The sequence below is a fragment of the Akebia trifoliata genome, chromosome 2, assembly GCF_017979445.1.
Source record: "Akebia trifoliata isolate Shusen 1 chromosome 2, ASM1797944v1, whole genome shotgun sequence".
In the NCBI taxonomy this organism is placed as follows: domain Eukaryota; kingdom Viridiplantae; phylum Streptophyta; class Magnoliopsida; order Ranunculales; family Lardizabalaceae; genus Akebia; species Akebia trifoliata.
Window position 1 is genome coordinate 24,286,359 of NC_141376.1, and position 16,177 is coordinate 24,302,535.

The 16,177-nt window shown below is 37.1% G+C and overlaps 2 protein-coding genes and 1 pseudogene across 2 annotated transcripts; 2 read left to right on the plus strand and 1 right to left on the minus strand.

Annotated features, from left to right (window-relative positions):
• The first annotated feature begins 4,780 nt into the window (after positions 1–4,780).
• Positions 4,781–6,292, plus strand: LOC147409947 (lignin-forming anionic peroxidase-like; annotated as a pseudogene).
• Positions 6,293–11,634: 5,342 nt separating this feature from the next.
• On the minus strand, positions 11,635–12,237 carry LOC147409948 (uncharacterized). The gene has a single exon (XM_086432035.1). The coding sequence runs from the start codon at positions 12,235–12,237 to the stop codon at positions 11,635–11,637; it is 603 nt and encodes a 200-aa protein (XP_086288161.1).
• Positions 12,238–13,696: 1,459 nt separating this feature from the next.
• LOC147409949 (lignin-forming anionic peroxidase-like) lies at positions 13,697–15,223 on the plus strand. Its single transcript, XM_086460053.1, has 3 exons — positions 13,697–13,992; positions 14,084–14,441; positions 14,715–15,223. The coding sequence occupies exons 1-3, from the start codon at positions 13,759–13,761 to the stop codon at positions 15,101–15,103; spliced, it is 981 nt and encodes a 326-aa protein (XP_086316179.1). The 5' UTR covers positions 13,697–13,758; the 3' UTR covers positions 15,104–15,223.
• Positions 15,224–16,177: the final 954 nt, after the last annotated feature.

Consider the following 16,177-nt stretch of genomic DNA (forward strand, 5'->3'; position numbering starts at 1 on the left):
GGAAAAAGGAGCTCTGAAAATCCTTAGACCATGTACAGTTTAACATAAAATTATCAACAAAATCACCACTCTCTTTACACATCGAAAAAGGTCAAAATTGTCCAATTTCATGAAATCACGTGATTGATAATTCAAATCCTATCCAAGGTAAAGTTTGACAGAAACAATGAGATTTTGGAAGGGATCTTGGACCCCCAAACCTTTAGATACTGGAAACGGCCCTATGTTGGGAGTGGGAGGGTCACCAAAAACTAGAAATGAACTATTTTAGGACCTATAGTGGGTTCTGCATGCTGGGTAGAAGATGCCTTCTACGGGATCCCAAACATTAAAAGGAACTCGTTGAGAATAAACTGTTCCAATTCCATATCCCACAATCTCATCTTTGTTCAAAAGGGAAATATGGGATAAATTAACAATCAGGAAATAAAATTCAAAGTGTAAATCATTCATAAGAGGAGAAGATATGTAACTATAGAACCAATTCTAAGAACAGCTCAAGAGGAGTTTAGATTGATTACAATCATTTAGTCTGTTACATTAGTTAGTGATAAGAGGAATGACAAACCTTAAAATTGGTTCTATCCAATTAGAACCATCTTGCAACTGTAATGAGATTCAAAAATTGCATCGAAGTGTTCACTTATTTATTTTTCCTTAAAACTCCATCATTATATGTAGTATATTTATTAGTTAAAAACTTATCTATTGCTGCGGATAGTAAAATCCGTCGCTATATGTAGTATATTTTATTTATAAAAACTGATTTATTGCAGCGGATATTATGTTCCGCGACTATAGGCAGTTAATCGATTGCAGCGGATATAAATATCCGCTGCTATATGTAGAATATTTCAGTGATTAAAAATGGATCTATTGCAGCGGATAATAAAATCCGTCGCTATATTTAGCATATTTTATTAATTAAAATTTGATATATAGCAACGAATATTAAGATCTGCCACTATAGGTAGAATATTCTATTCTTTTAAAAATCGACATATTGCAGCGGCTAGTAAGATCCGCTGCTATATGTACTATATTCTACTAATTAAAAAAAATTAACCTATTGCAACGAATATTGAGATCCGCCGCTTAATGTACTACCTGCAACAACGGAATAGAGTATTCGCTGCTATAGTTAGCGACGGAGGCAACTACGACGGATCTTTGGTTCCGCCGTTCATCGCTGCAATAGCTTTTACCGGCGGAAAAACTACCTTTTAGCGGCGGATTTTTCCGTCGCTGTAGATCAAAAATGTTGTAGTGTCGTATTTCTTTGAAACCCCTTTTCATTCTAATTAATCGATTTTTACTTTTGAAAAAATAAATAATGATTTTATTCCTTAAGTCAACAATCTTGTTATAATAGATATCTTTTCTTCGATATAATATATCTGTTTCTTGGATTCAAGTATAAGGTAGCGCTCCCTTAAATATTTTTGTTGTATCTGTTTATCCAGCTGGCACGCTAAAAAGTATGTGAGAAGGGTTAGGTTGAACTGGCCAAAGGGCTCAACATGTGTCACCTGTGTTTGTACTTGTCTAGAATGGTGATTGTGGAGTTGTAGAATGGTGGGTTCTTCTTAGTTTTATATTCTTACTGCTTTCATTTTTTCGGTTATTGTGTATTATTGAAGTATATTTTCTATTTTCTTACAACTTATTTTGGTGCCTTTTTGTTCAATTTGTGCAGCTAGCATTGGCTGCTTTGCATAGGTCAAATGAGGCCCACGGAGTTCTTCATTTTGAGAAGTTCTTAACTTCTTAATAAATTATCTTTCAGATATGCATTGATATTTTCTTGATATTGAACTATATTTTTTGTTCCAAGTAACAATTCAATTTTTTTCAGGTTTCATATTTTTCCAGATATTAAGAGAGAATTAAAACATTTTTTTATAAATATTTTCAAATGTTTCTTCAGGCACAAATAATGATTGGAATCATGGAGACTATACAAACCTCACTTATGCTAAATAGCTTGTATTTAGGTGAAAGTAAAGATCCTTAGGATTTTGAGGTAAATGGTTTGGGATTTTAGGTTGAGGTGGTATTAATAATTGTTTTTTCTTATTGGATATTATTTCTTTTATATGTTTTTACTGTGAAAATCAAAAACTTGTTTGGTTGACATAGTGTAGTTATCTACAATTAGCTACTAAAATTGTTTAAATAGAGTGAGATAATATTTTGTATTGTGAATGGTGTATTTTATTTTAATTATGGTGTGATAATTAATTAAAGAAATTGAAGTGTAATAAGTAAAATGTGGGGTGCCAATAACATTTGTTTCTTTATATGTGCAGTTTTCTTAAGAAATTGAAGTGTGATAAGTGAAATTTGGGGTGCCAATAGCAACTCTCTTTCTTTATATATGTGCTGGTATCATTTTGAAACGAAAATTTATTAAAAAAATTAACAACATTAGGAGAGGTTTTGAACCGCCTGAAATAAGATTTATTTTTTAAAAATAAAACGAGATTAGGGGCAGTTTTCAGCAGTTGAGTATTCTTTATCTTTTTAATTTTAAAAACATAATCAGAGGTGATTACAAACCACCTCTAAAAGTATTACAAGCATCTTGCAAACAACCGTCATTAATGGTAGAGAACCATTGTTAAATCACATGGATTAGAGGTGGTTTTAAAACAATCATTAAATCGCTTTAATTAGAAGAGGTTTTGTAACAGCTGCTACTAGGCCACTAAATTTTTTTGGTGACACTGTTATGGTAGGCATATGAACAAACTGCCATTATATCTGTTGGAAGGTTTTCATGTTATCGGAGGTGGTTTAAAATCGCCTCCCATACTTTCATATTTTGTAGTGTCTAGAGATTTCTCTAGGTAGGATAGAATGGTCATAGGTTCATGAATTGAGTCAATTAGCATAGAATGCCATGGAATTCACTTGGTTCTTGAAGAAGGTTAGAAAGGTATAGGTGTGAACTATCTCTAATGAGTTTCAATAAAATTGGATTAGAGAGATGATTCACCTTCAATGGGAACCAAAAAAGACTGTGAGTCAAGTTTAAAGGACAATGGAGATTACCAAAAAAAACCTTGGTTACGAAATGGATGCAATGTTAACACATGGGAATTAAGGAATTTAAGAAGGATTTAATTGAGGGAAATCTAAGTTAAGAGGGCTTGGGAGGTCATTTGTTGGATGAGATCTCGTGCATGCATGGACTGAATAACTGTCCAACTAAATTGGCTCTATAAAAGGAACGACCGGAGCAAGTTTACGTTGGATATGTGCAAACAAGGGCTAGTGCAAAATATACATGTGCACTGCATGAAGGAAGGTCAGAACAAAAATGACAGAGCAAAACTTGATTTAATTGTTATTTTACTGACTTAGTTTGAGTTGCTTAAGTGGACCCCACTTGTTTGATTAAAATTCTCTCGAATTATCCTCACCATTAGATTCAATTGAACCCTCGAGTTTATTTGATCAAATGGGGTGTCTACACAATTGACGTGTACCTGCAAAAATCGTAGATTTTCTACCCTCGGGATACACAACTAAACATCCCCATAAAACATGGTCAACTAAAAAAATATACGATTCTTGCATTTGCCACGTCAGTGAGTTTTTAAGTTGCCTGTCAAGTTGAGTTAAAAAATCAACACTAGAGAAAAAAAGTAGTCGTTTTTTGTCATTGCCATAAACCTATGAAATTTTTATGCTAAATGTCTTTAATTATATCTATATATATATATATATATATATATATATATATATATATATATATATATGAATTAATAATTGTAAATCAAATTAAATGATTTATCTTGTCAAAAGAGGATTTGACTTTTGCAAGATAACGCACTCTCGTCTATAAGTGAGAAGGAACGTACTTAATTGAAGAGTGAGGATCCAATCAAGTGTCCTGTTCTTAACCAAGGTCATGTGACACCCATTTTATGCCACGTGGCATTTTTGGTGACCCAATGACCGTATCAATATGCCGTCCATCCCTTGGTTAATCGACACGTAGAAGATTAGTTTGATTGGTGATGTGGATCCATTGATAATATCATTGGCTTAAAAATTATTTCTAATCGTTGGATTTAAATTCATTTCCAAGAGATTAGAGCTAGTGGATATAAAATTATCAAACACTGATTTTTAATCCGTTTGTTCACCAAGGGATGGACCACATATCCATACGGTGTCCTCCATACGGTGTCCTAAGCGGCATAAAATTGGGTGCTATCTGACTTTGATTAGGAATGGAACACTTGTATGGGTAATACATACATATGTTCCATGGACATTTGGGTGGAAACGACTTTTAAAACATTGTTTTGACTAGCATATAATGGACAAAATAAAAGAAAACTGGCTTCAGTTAGGATAATATTGGCGGGACATTCAAACTCACATCCATTCAAACTTGGCTGACATGAATGTTTGTATGGAATCATAGATGCTTTTCATTGAGATACGAGTGAAAAGCATCTATGATATCATATACATCTCCAAGGACTCCACGTCAGCAAAGTGTGAATCGATGTGATATTTCAAATCACTCCAGCACGGCTCAGCGAAGCCCACGTAAAACATCTTGCATTTGAATGCATGGTTTTGATGAAATCAAAGATAAATCTTAGAATCGGTCTCGTCATGTATATAGCTGCGCTGGAGAACAATTCCATGAATAGATAGCCGTCTATATTGAATAAACGTTACAACGTGTTGAACACCAATGCCCAATATATAATGAACGGATCACACCCACCATTCATTCATTCCTTTAAACATCTTTTGATCTCTCTCTCTCTCTCTCACTGACACACCCACACAACTGGCACTTATGATGATGAGTCCAATCAAAATTTCTAGTGTTTCCCTTGCTAGTTTTGTTGGTATGATGCTGTTGCTGGTAATGAACATGCCATGTGAAGCACAATTATCCTCTACCTTTTACGAGTCTAGTTGCCCAGATGCACTCACTACCATCCGAGCTGCGGTTAGGACTGCAATCTCACGTGAGCGACGCATGGCAGCATCTCTTATTCGCCTTCATTTCCACGACTGTTTTGTTCAGGTACTATTAGTAGTAATTTTTTTCTTCAAAACCAAAATGATTGTTTTGAGGAAGATTATGTTCTAAATCTTGGATATTCTTGTCTTGTAGGGTTGTGATGCATCGCTCTTGCTTGATGATTCTCCTTCTTTCACTGGTGAGAAGGGTGTCCTTCAGAATAACAGATCTGTGAGAGGTTTCGAAGTCATTGATGATGTAAATCTAGAGTGGAGAATGTTTGTCCAGGTTGGTATCTTGCGCCGATATACTTGCTGTTGCAGCAAGAGACGCTTCTGTCGCTGTGGGTGGACCAACATGGACAGTCAAGCTTGGAAGAAGAGATTCAACTTCTGCAAGTAAAACCCAAGCAGAAACAGATCTTCCATTTTCTACAAACAGCCTCGCTCAACTCCTAGACACGTTCAGACGTAAGGGTCTCAATGAAAGAGATATGGTAGCACTCTCAGGTTAGAACACGCTTTTCACAATTCTTCCTCACATGAACACAAGTGCAAATTTGATTTATATATATAGAACTTTGTATCAAACTATAAATTAAATATGTGTCAATTTAAACTGTTTAAGCTCGATCAAAGTGGAATCCTCCCCATAGACTAAAAATCAATTTTCCTAATATATTGTATCGTCTAGAATCTGTTAGTGGTATTTTATGATTATTCTTCTTGTATATATTTTGCTAATTAAACTTGAACTTATACTGATACCTACAAAAATGACAGGCGCACATACGATAGGTCAAGCAGCGTGTGTCACTTTCCGTGGTAGGTTATACAACAATGACACCAACATTGATGCTGGCTTCCGGAGCACCCGTAGACGTAATTGTCCTGCCAGCGGAGGGAATGGAAATTTGGCTCCTCTTGATTTAGTGACTCCAAACTCTTTTGACAACAACTACTACAAGAATCTAGTTCAAAGAAAGGGCCTCCTTCATTCAGACCAAGTTCTCTTTAATGGTGGATCAACTGACAGCTTGGTTAATGAGTATAGTAGAAACCGTGATGCTTTCTACTCAGATTTTGCTATTAGTATGGTAAAGATGGGAGATATCGATCCTCTAACCGGACAATCTGGTCAGATAAGGAGGATATGTAGTGTTCCCAACTGAAGAATGTCCCAATTTTCCATACAAAAGTATTTGTTATTTATTACTTTTAATAAGTGTCGTAGTATTGTGAGTTTATCTGGAAGTCACATGAGCTTAGCAACACCACAGTAGAATTTTTTTCTAATGTATAATTTTCTTCTTATTTTATATTGTAATCATTTATTCTTTTATTAATTTCAAGTGTGATTAATAGATTATCTCCTTACATGAAAAACAATTTCCTTACCAAGAAAGTTTTCCGATTTTATTAACCTGTGGCATCCAAATGCATGATATGATACCACAGGGTTGGATAAGATAAAATTCTAAGATCTTTTAGTAAAAAGACAAAAAACAGTTAATTTTCATGGTTGAATTTTAATTTAATTTGATAGTTCAGTAGCTGTCCTTTTTCAACAGCTGGATCAAGCTCTTTTCCAATATATATTTCATCTGAGTTTTCCAATCAAATCTAAGAAGATTTATCTTGAGGTCGCTTCAGGATTATTCATGACATTATCACATAGAATTCCAAAATCAAAGGAGTACAATTTTTACTTTTTAAAAAATATAACATCTTAGTATCAAGTTTAAAATTAGAATAATTAATTTAGGATAGAGAGTTTAGTTGATTTATGAATATTAGTATAAATATTTAATGAAAATTTTAACCATTTTCTGTTGATTGAGATCATAAATTTATAAGTTGGGGTGCCAATAGCATCTATCAAAATTTATTATAACCAAATAGAGACAAGTAATACTCATATGCTCATTGGATGAAAAACATCAAGGACATTGAATTGGTTTTGGGACATTGTTAGTATGCTTGGAGAGATTTCAATGTAAGTTGTTGGGATGGCTTACAATTCCATTGTGCTTTTATTAGTTTAATTCATGTAATTTCCTAGCTAGGAAGATTCTAGCACATACTGATTAAGACTTTTCAACACTACTCATCGATGGATAGTCACAACAACAACGTGACAAGTTGAAATCTTAGGGAAAGTGCAAAATGGGTTGTTTATAAGGGAAGTTTTGTAATTTTCTCGAACGTTGTAGATTTTTTTGAAAAATGTTTGTTTTGATTCGAAGTTGATTTTTTTAGTTCTAGATGAATTGATTGGCCACATGGTCAAAACATTGGCAACATTGTCATAAGCATAAAAATAGATACAAGGCACTAGTATAACGAGTGATTTTTTGCTCACAATGCTCACAGACTGTTCGAGGCCTGCCCCGTTAAACATGCAAGGGTAGTTTTGTAACTAATAAGGGTAGAATGCCATAGAATGGTCATAGGTTCATGAATTGGGTCAATTAGCATAGAATGCCATGGAATTCACTTGGTTATTGAAGAAGGTTAGAAAGGTATAGGTGTGAACTATCTCTAATGAGTTTCAACATTGGGTTAGAGAGGTAATTCACCTTCAGTGGGGACCAAAAAAGACTTTGGGTCAAGTTTAAAAGACATTGAAAATTACCAAAAAACCTTGGTTAGAAAATTGATACAATGTTAACGCATGGTTATTAAGGGAATTTAACAAGCATTTAATTGAGGGAAATCTAAGTTAAGAGGGCTTGTGAGGTCGTTTGCTTGATGAGATCTCGTGCACACATGGACTGAATAACTGTCCAACTAAATTGGCTCTATGAAAGGGACGACCGGAACAAGTTTACGTTGGATATGTGCAAACAAGGGCTAGTGTAATATATACTTGTGCACTGTATAAAGGAAGGTCAAAACAAAACTGGCCAGGCCATTTGGTGACCAATGACCAAGCAAAACTTGATTTAATTGTTACTTGGTTGACTTTGTTTGAATTGCTTAAGTGGGCACCATTTGTTTGATTAAAATTCTCTCAAATTATCCTCACCATTACATTCAATTGAACCGTCGAGTTTATTTGATCAAATAGGGTGTCTACACAACTGACGTGTACCCTGCAAGAACCATAGATTTTTCTACCCTCGGGATACACAACTAAACATCCCCATAAAACATGGTCAATTGAAAAAATATACGATTCTTGCAATTGCGACGTCAGTGAGTTTTTAAGTTGTCTGTCAAGTTGAGTTAAAAAATCAGCATTCTTATAAAAAAGTGGTCGTTTTTTTTCATTGCCATAAACCTATGAAAATTTTATGGTAAATGTCTTTGATTAAATATATATATATGAATTAATAATTGTAAATCACATTAAATGATTTATCTCGACGGAGAGGATTTCACTTTTGCAAGATAACTCACTCTCGTCCATGAGTGAGAAGGAACATACTTAATTGAAGACTGAGGATCCAATTAGGTGTCCCATTCCTAAACAAGGTCATGTGACACCCATTTTATGTCATGTGGCATTTTTGGTGACTCAGTGACCGTTTCGATATGCCATCCATTCCTTGGTGAATCGACACATAGAAGATCAGGTTGATTGGTGATGTGGATCCATTGATAATATCATAGGCTTAAAGAATTATTTCTAATCATTAGATTTGAATTCATTTATAAGAGACTATATCTAGTTTTTTTTTTTTTGGATAAATAGTATTCTATTCATTAAACAAAACCAAGACGGTCGAGATGATCAACTTGGGTAAACCTTACAACACAGAACTACTCGCGAATAGAGCAGCAAATGCTATCCCACTTGTACAAGAAATCCTCAAAACATAGACCCCTAAGCTCCTTATACACTTTTGACCAACAAAATATAAGACCCAAGATAGACATAATCACATCTGGGCACTCCTTATGTTTTCCTTCGAAAATGCGTCTATTCCTTTCAAACCACACCCCCCAACAAATTGCGAAAGGCGTAATAGTCCACAACATCTTTTTTGAACCCCCAAACGGGTGACCAATTGACGACCATCCCATGAAGATGTCCTTAACTGACCTTGGTAAACAAGTTAAAACCCCATAAAGCTTAAAGAAGTGAGTCCAAATACCATGAGAGAATTTGCAATGGAGTAGGAGGTGATCCGATGATTCTCCATTGTCCATACATAACATACAGCAACTCGCCCCAAACCATCCACGCCTCATTAACAAGTCCGTCGTTTGAATCCTTCCTAAAGCCGCCGTCCATGTAAAGAAGGCAACTTTGCTTGGCACTTTTGATCTCCAAATTGATACATGAGGAAATGATGAGTCCCCATTATTACACAAGGATTGATAGAAAGAACGAACTGTAAATCTACCATCCTTGCTTGCCGTCCACATCCTCTCGTCTTCCCTTCCCATACGTAGATCGATACTAGAAGTGTCTCCTACTAGCCTACCAACTTCTTGAAGATCCAACTCATTAATGTCCCTTCGAAATCCAAGGTCCCATGCACATTCTCCTCCCATAACTCGTCGAACAGATGTGATTGGTTGCCCTTTCTTCGAGGATATGGAATACAAGGTTGGGTAAACCTCCATTAGAGGTCGATTGCCACACCAAGTATCCTCCCAAAACCTTACTCGGTTGCCTTTACCCACTCTGAATTTTGTTCTCATCTTGAACAATGGGATGATCCTCATGATGCCTTTCCACAACCCGCACCCATAAGGTTGTCTTGTCGATCCGCTTTCCCACCCCATCCGGCTCAACTTGTATTTGCTTTCTATCACTTGTCTCCATAAACTGTTCCCATCGTTCCCAAACTTCCACAACCACTTACCCCTCAAAGCCACATTCATCTCCCTGAGTCTCTTAACACCGAGGCCCCCTTGCTTCGTATTTGAACAAATCTGTTTCCAATTCACAAGATGGTGTTTTCTATTCCCAAGTCTATCATGCCATAGAAAATTACGAAATATCTTGTCTAACCTTATTTCTACACTACGAGGCATTGAGAGAAGGGAGAGAAAATAAATTGGAATATTAGAAATGACACTTTTAATCAGAGTCAATTTACCTCCCTTCGAAAGATAATTGGCTTGCCACATAGCTAGTTTCCTTTCTATTCTTTCCACAATCGGGTCCCAAATCGCCACCCTCCTATATGGGGCCCCCAGAGGCATCCCCAAGTAAGACGAAGGAAGACTGCCCACCTGCCATCCCAATGAAGCTGCTAGAAGACTCACACATCTAACCTTACCGACCGAGAGTACCTTACTTTTCCTCGTGTTGACTGGAATACCTGACATCGCTTCGAAGCAACAAAGCAGTCCACCTAACCTCCTTGTCTGATCTATGGAATCATCCACGAAAACTAAGGTATCATCTGCGAATTGAAGGTGTGAGATAGTAACCGGGCCTGCCCCTGCTGAGAACCCTGAGAAAGAACCATTTGCAACCCCTCTTTCCATCATCCTACCAAATGCTTCTGCCACTATGATGAATAAGAAAGGTGATATAGGGTCCCCTTGTCTGAGGCCTCTCGAACTCCTAAAGTATCCTTGAGGCGTTCCATTCACCAAGACCGAGTAAGAGGGGGATGTCACACACTCCATAACCCATTTGATCCATTTCCTACCAAATCCCATCCTCCCCAGCATATATTCCAAGAACTGCCAATTGACGTGGTCGTAAGCCTTCTCAAAGTCCACTTTGCACACCACCCCTGTTTTCCTAGATTTCAATCTAGAGTCGATGCACTCATTTGCTATCAATACTCCATCCAGAATTTGTCTCCCTTTGATAAAGGCACTCTGACTGTATCCTATTAGCCCTTGGATGACCCCCTTCAATCTTTTGGCAAGGATGCTCGTGATGATTTTGTAACTCGTATTCACCAAGCTAATGGGCCTCATGTCCTTAATATCCTCTGTACCTGCCACCTTTGGGATTAAGGCGATAAAAGTGCAATTAGAATCACGATCCAATACGCCTTCTCTAAAGAATTCATCAATCAAGGCAATGAAGTCACACTTGATGACCTCCCAACATGTTTTGTAGAACTCCACTGGAAACCCATCTGGACCCGGAGACTTATCACCTCTCATGCTTGAAATGACTTCCCAAATCTCATCTTCCTCAACGGGTCTTTCCAACCATTCGCTTTGCAACTCAGAGATTCTATCAAACTGCAACAAATCAGGTTTCGGTCTCTCGCCCCCTCCATCAGTATACAACTTCGAGTAAAAGTCTATGATCCCCTTAACAACCACCTCTTCCCCTTCCAAGCACTCCCCATTCACATTCAACCTCGTAATGTGCTTGCTTCTATCTCGAGCATTGGCCATACTATGGAAAAATTTTGTGTTACCATCCCCTTCTTTAAACCATCTAATTCTGGATTTCTGCTTCCAACTGATCTCTTCCAGAAGTGTCAACCGCTGATACTTCTCACGGAGGTTTAGTCTCGTTGCCATATCATTAGTCGAAATGGGGTTCAACTCTTCCTTACGATCTAGGTCTTCAATTCTCGAAAGGATATCCTTACTTTGCGCATCCACCCTACCGAAGGACTCCTTGTTCCATTCTTTCAATGCCTTTTTTAAGGCTTTCAATTTCTTTCTAAATACCTCCCCTGCTGTTCCTGCAAAAGAAAAGCTCATCTACCATTCAGAAATCAGCTCCTTGAAATTGCGGTGCTTCAACCACATCAACTCAAACCGGAAAGGAATGGGCCCCCTGTTGAATGGCCCTACTGCCAATTGAATGGGGCAATGATCAGATACCGGATTCGGAATAGCTGTCTGGGAGACTTGGCAAAAAAGCGAGGTCCAATCATGAGAGACCAAGAACCTGTCCAATCTGTTAAGAGTGGGTACAGCTTGTTGGTTAGACCAAGTGAAACTTCTACCTTGGAGTGGAATGTCCACTAGGTTGTTTCGGTTCACAAAATCTCCAAAGTTCCTCATCCTAGAAGTAACCCTCGATCCTCCTTGTCTCTCGCAAGCGAACCTAATAACATTGAAATCACCTCCCAAACACCATGGACAGTTCCAATAGTTTCCCACATCGTCCAGTTCTTCCCAAAATTGTCTTCTCTCCCAATCTTTAGTAGGTCCGTACACTCCCGAGAACACCCAACTGTCTTCTTTTCCAATACACCGGCACAGGATAGAAACAGAAAAGGCTCCCACTAAGTAGTCATCCACCTCGATCAGCCTTTTATCCCAGACCACCCAAACACCCCCTGCTGTCCCATTTGCCATGATATGCTTCCAACCCAAATTCCTTCCTCCCCAAATGTCTCGCACTACCTCCCTGTCCACTTGGTTCAACTTAGTTTCTTGTAGTGTTAAAATGTGTGGCTTATGTGCCTCAACAATTGCCTTTACCGAAGCCCTTTTTGCCCTATTATTGAGACCACGCACATTCCAAGAGAAGAATCTAATCGTCATTAGCAACCTTGAGTTTTCTCCCGCTTCTTAGTACTAAGGACGGACCAACCTTGACCATATCCCCTGACTTGTATAGTTCCTGGGCTTCTTTAGCCAATCTGACTCTTAATTTCTTCGCCTTATTCTCATCTGCCATCACGACTTGTTTCCCTTTACTCATGCACCCTTGTTGTCTTGTCTCTTCATGTTCTACCTCTGTACTAAGGATTAGTTCCACCTCATCATGTATACTAGCTTGCTCTTCATCTAACGATTCGTTCTCCCTGATTACTGTACCATAGCATGCCCCGATCTCTTTTCGTTTCTTGAGTGCTAGTTCAAACAGAATCCCTGCTCCTTCTGTGTTTCCTTCATTAGATAACCCAGCAGCCCAACTAATCTCACTCAAATTACGAATAATCCAATCAGCTAGAAAGTCCACTGTCTGATTCTTCGATTTATTCCTTTCCCAACATCTTGAGCTTTCCGCACCCTCAACTATGGCCAAGGTGGTGTTACCCATTTCAGTTTCCAATTGTATTGCATCTTCTGTGACAGGGCTAAGGTGTTCTCCACCGAACTCCGACTCCCCACTATCACCCCCAACTAGTGGATACGAGGTTATCAAACACTACTTTTTGGTACGTAGGTCCACCAAGGGATGGACCACATATCCTACGGTCAGTAGATCAAAAAAAAAAAAAAAAAAATGCCATGGGCATAAAATATGGTGCCACCTGACGTTGGTTAGGAAAGGAACACTAGAATGAATAATACACACATATCTTCCATGGACATTGGGTGGAGACGACTTTTAAAACATTGTTTTGACCAGCATATAATGGACAAAATAAAAGAAAATTGGCTTCAGCTAGGATAATACTGGGGTGAGATTAAAACTCACATCCATTCAAACTTGGCTGACATAGATGTTTGTATGGAATTATTGTTGTTTTCATCGTGATACGAGTGAAAAGCATCTATGAAACAATATGCATCTCCAAGGACTCCACGTCAGCAAAGTGTGAATCGATGTGATTTTTCAAATCACTCCAACACGGCTCAGCTAAGACCACGTAAAACATTTTGCATTTGAATGCACGTTTTTGATGAAATCAAAGATAAATTTTAGAATCGGTCACGTTATGTATATAGCTGCGCTGGAGAACAATTCCATGAATAGATAGCCGTCTATATTGAATAAACGTTACAACGTGTTGAACACCAATGCCCAATATATAATGAACGGATCACACCCACCATTCATTCATTCCTTTAAACATCTTTTGATCTCTCTCTCTCTCTGACACACATAGCAAATACACCCACAGACAACCCACACAACTGGCACTTATGATGATGAGTCCAATCAAAATTTCTAGTGTTTCCCTTGCTAGTTTTGTTGGTATGATGCTGTTGCTGGTAATGAACATGCCATGTGAAGCACAATTATCCTCTACCTTTTACGAGTCTAGTTGCCCAGATGCACTCACTACCATCCGAGCTGCGGTTAGGACTGCAATCTCACGTGAACGACGCATGGCAGCATCTCTTATTCGCCTTCATTTCCACGACTGCTTTGTTCAGGTACTATTCGTAGTAATTTTTTTGCTTCAAAATCAAAATGATTGTTTTGAGGAAGATTATGTTCTAAATCTGGGATATTCTTGTCTTGTAGGGTTGTGATGCATCGCTCTTGCTTGATGATTCTCCTTCTTTCACTGGTGAGAAGGGTGTCCTTCAGAATAACAGATCTGTGAGAGGTTTTGAAGTCATTGATGATGTGAAATCTAGAGTGGAGAATGTTTGTCCAGGTTTGGTATCTTGCGCCGATATACTTGCTGTTGCAGCAAGAGATGCTTCTGTCGCTGTGGGTGGACCAACATGGACAGTCAAGCTTGGAAGAAGAGATTCAACTTCTGCAAGTAAAACCCAAGCAGAAACAGATCTTCCATTTTCTACAAACAGCCTCGCTCAACTCCTAGACACGTTCAGACGTAAGGGTCTCAATGAAAGAGATATGGTAGCACTCTCAGGTTAGAACACGCTTTTCACAATTCTTCCTCACATGAACACAAGTGCAAATTTGATTTATATATATAGAACTTTGTATCAAACTATAAATTAAATATGTGTCAATTTAAACTGTTTAAGCTCGATCAAAGTGGAATCCTCCCCATAGACTAAAAATCAATTTTCCTAATATATTGTATCGTCTAGAATCTGTTAGTGGTATTTTATGATTATTCTTCTTGTATATATTTTGCTAATTAAACTTGAACTTATACTGATACCTACAAAAATGACAGGCGCACATACGATAGGTCAAGCAGCGTGTGTCACTTTCCGTGGTAGGTTATACAACAATGACACCAACATTGATGCTGGCTTCCGGAGCACCCGTAGACGTAATTGTCCTGCCAGCGGAGGGAATGGAAATTTGGCTCCTCTTGATTTAGTGACTCCAAACTCTTTTGACAACAACTACTACAAGAATCTAGTTCAAAGAAAGGGCCTCCTTCATTCAGACCAAGTTCTCTTTAATGGTGGATCAACTGACAGCTTGGTTAATGAGTATAGTAGAAACCGTGATGCTTTCTACTCAGATTTTGCTATTAGTATGGTAAAGATGGGAGATATCGATCCTCTAACCGGACAATCTGGTCAGATAAGGAGGATATGTAGTGTTCCCAACTGAAGAATGTCCCAATTTTCCATACAAAAGTATTTGTTATTTATTACTTTTAATAAGTGTCGTAGTATTGTGAGTTTATCTGGAAGTCACATGAGCTTAGCAACACCACAGTAGAATTTTTTTCTAATGTATAATTTTCTTCTTATTTTATATTGTAATCATTTATTCTTTTATTAATTTCAAGTGTGATTAATAGATTATCTCTTTACATGAAAAACAATTTCCTTACCAAGAAAGTTTTCCGCTTTTATTAACCTGTGGCATCCAAATACATGATATGATACCATAGGGTTGGATAAGATAAAAAAAAAATGTTAATTTTCAATGTTGAATTTTAATTTTAAATGTGGGAGTTTAGTAACCGTCCTTTTTTAATAGCTTCAATCAAGCTCAATATATATATATATATATATATATATATATATATATATATATATAAACCGTCCTTTTTTAATAGCTTCAATCAAGCTCAATATATATATATATATATAGATATATATATTTTGAATTTCATATATTGTTTTTTCATCTGAGTTTTCCAATAAAATCTAAGAGGATTTGTCTTGTGGTCACTTTAGGATTATTCATGACATTATCACATAGAATTCCAAAATCGAAGGAGTACAATTTTTTACTTTTGAAAAAATAGAACATCTCAATATCAATTTCAAAATTATAAACAATTTATTTAGGATAGAGATTTTAGTTGATTTACGAATATTAGTATAAATGTTTTATGAAAATTTTAATCATTTTCCGTTGATTGAGATCATAAATTTATAAGTAGGGGAGCCAATAGCATCTCTCAAAATTTATTATAAATGAATAGAGACTAGTAATACTCATATTCTCATTGGATGAAAACATGATGAAAGACATTGAATTGGTGTTGAGATTTTGTTAGCATGCTAGGAGAGATTTCAATGTAAGTTGTTGGGACGACTCACAATTCCATTGTGTTTTTATTAGTTTAATTCATGTAATTTCCTAACTGAAATCGCCTCGACCCTTTTTCTCTAAATAGTGAAGAGGAGTCCGATTGGTAATTGGAGATTTTTAGAGAAATGAGAGTTGCCA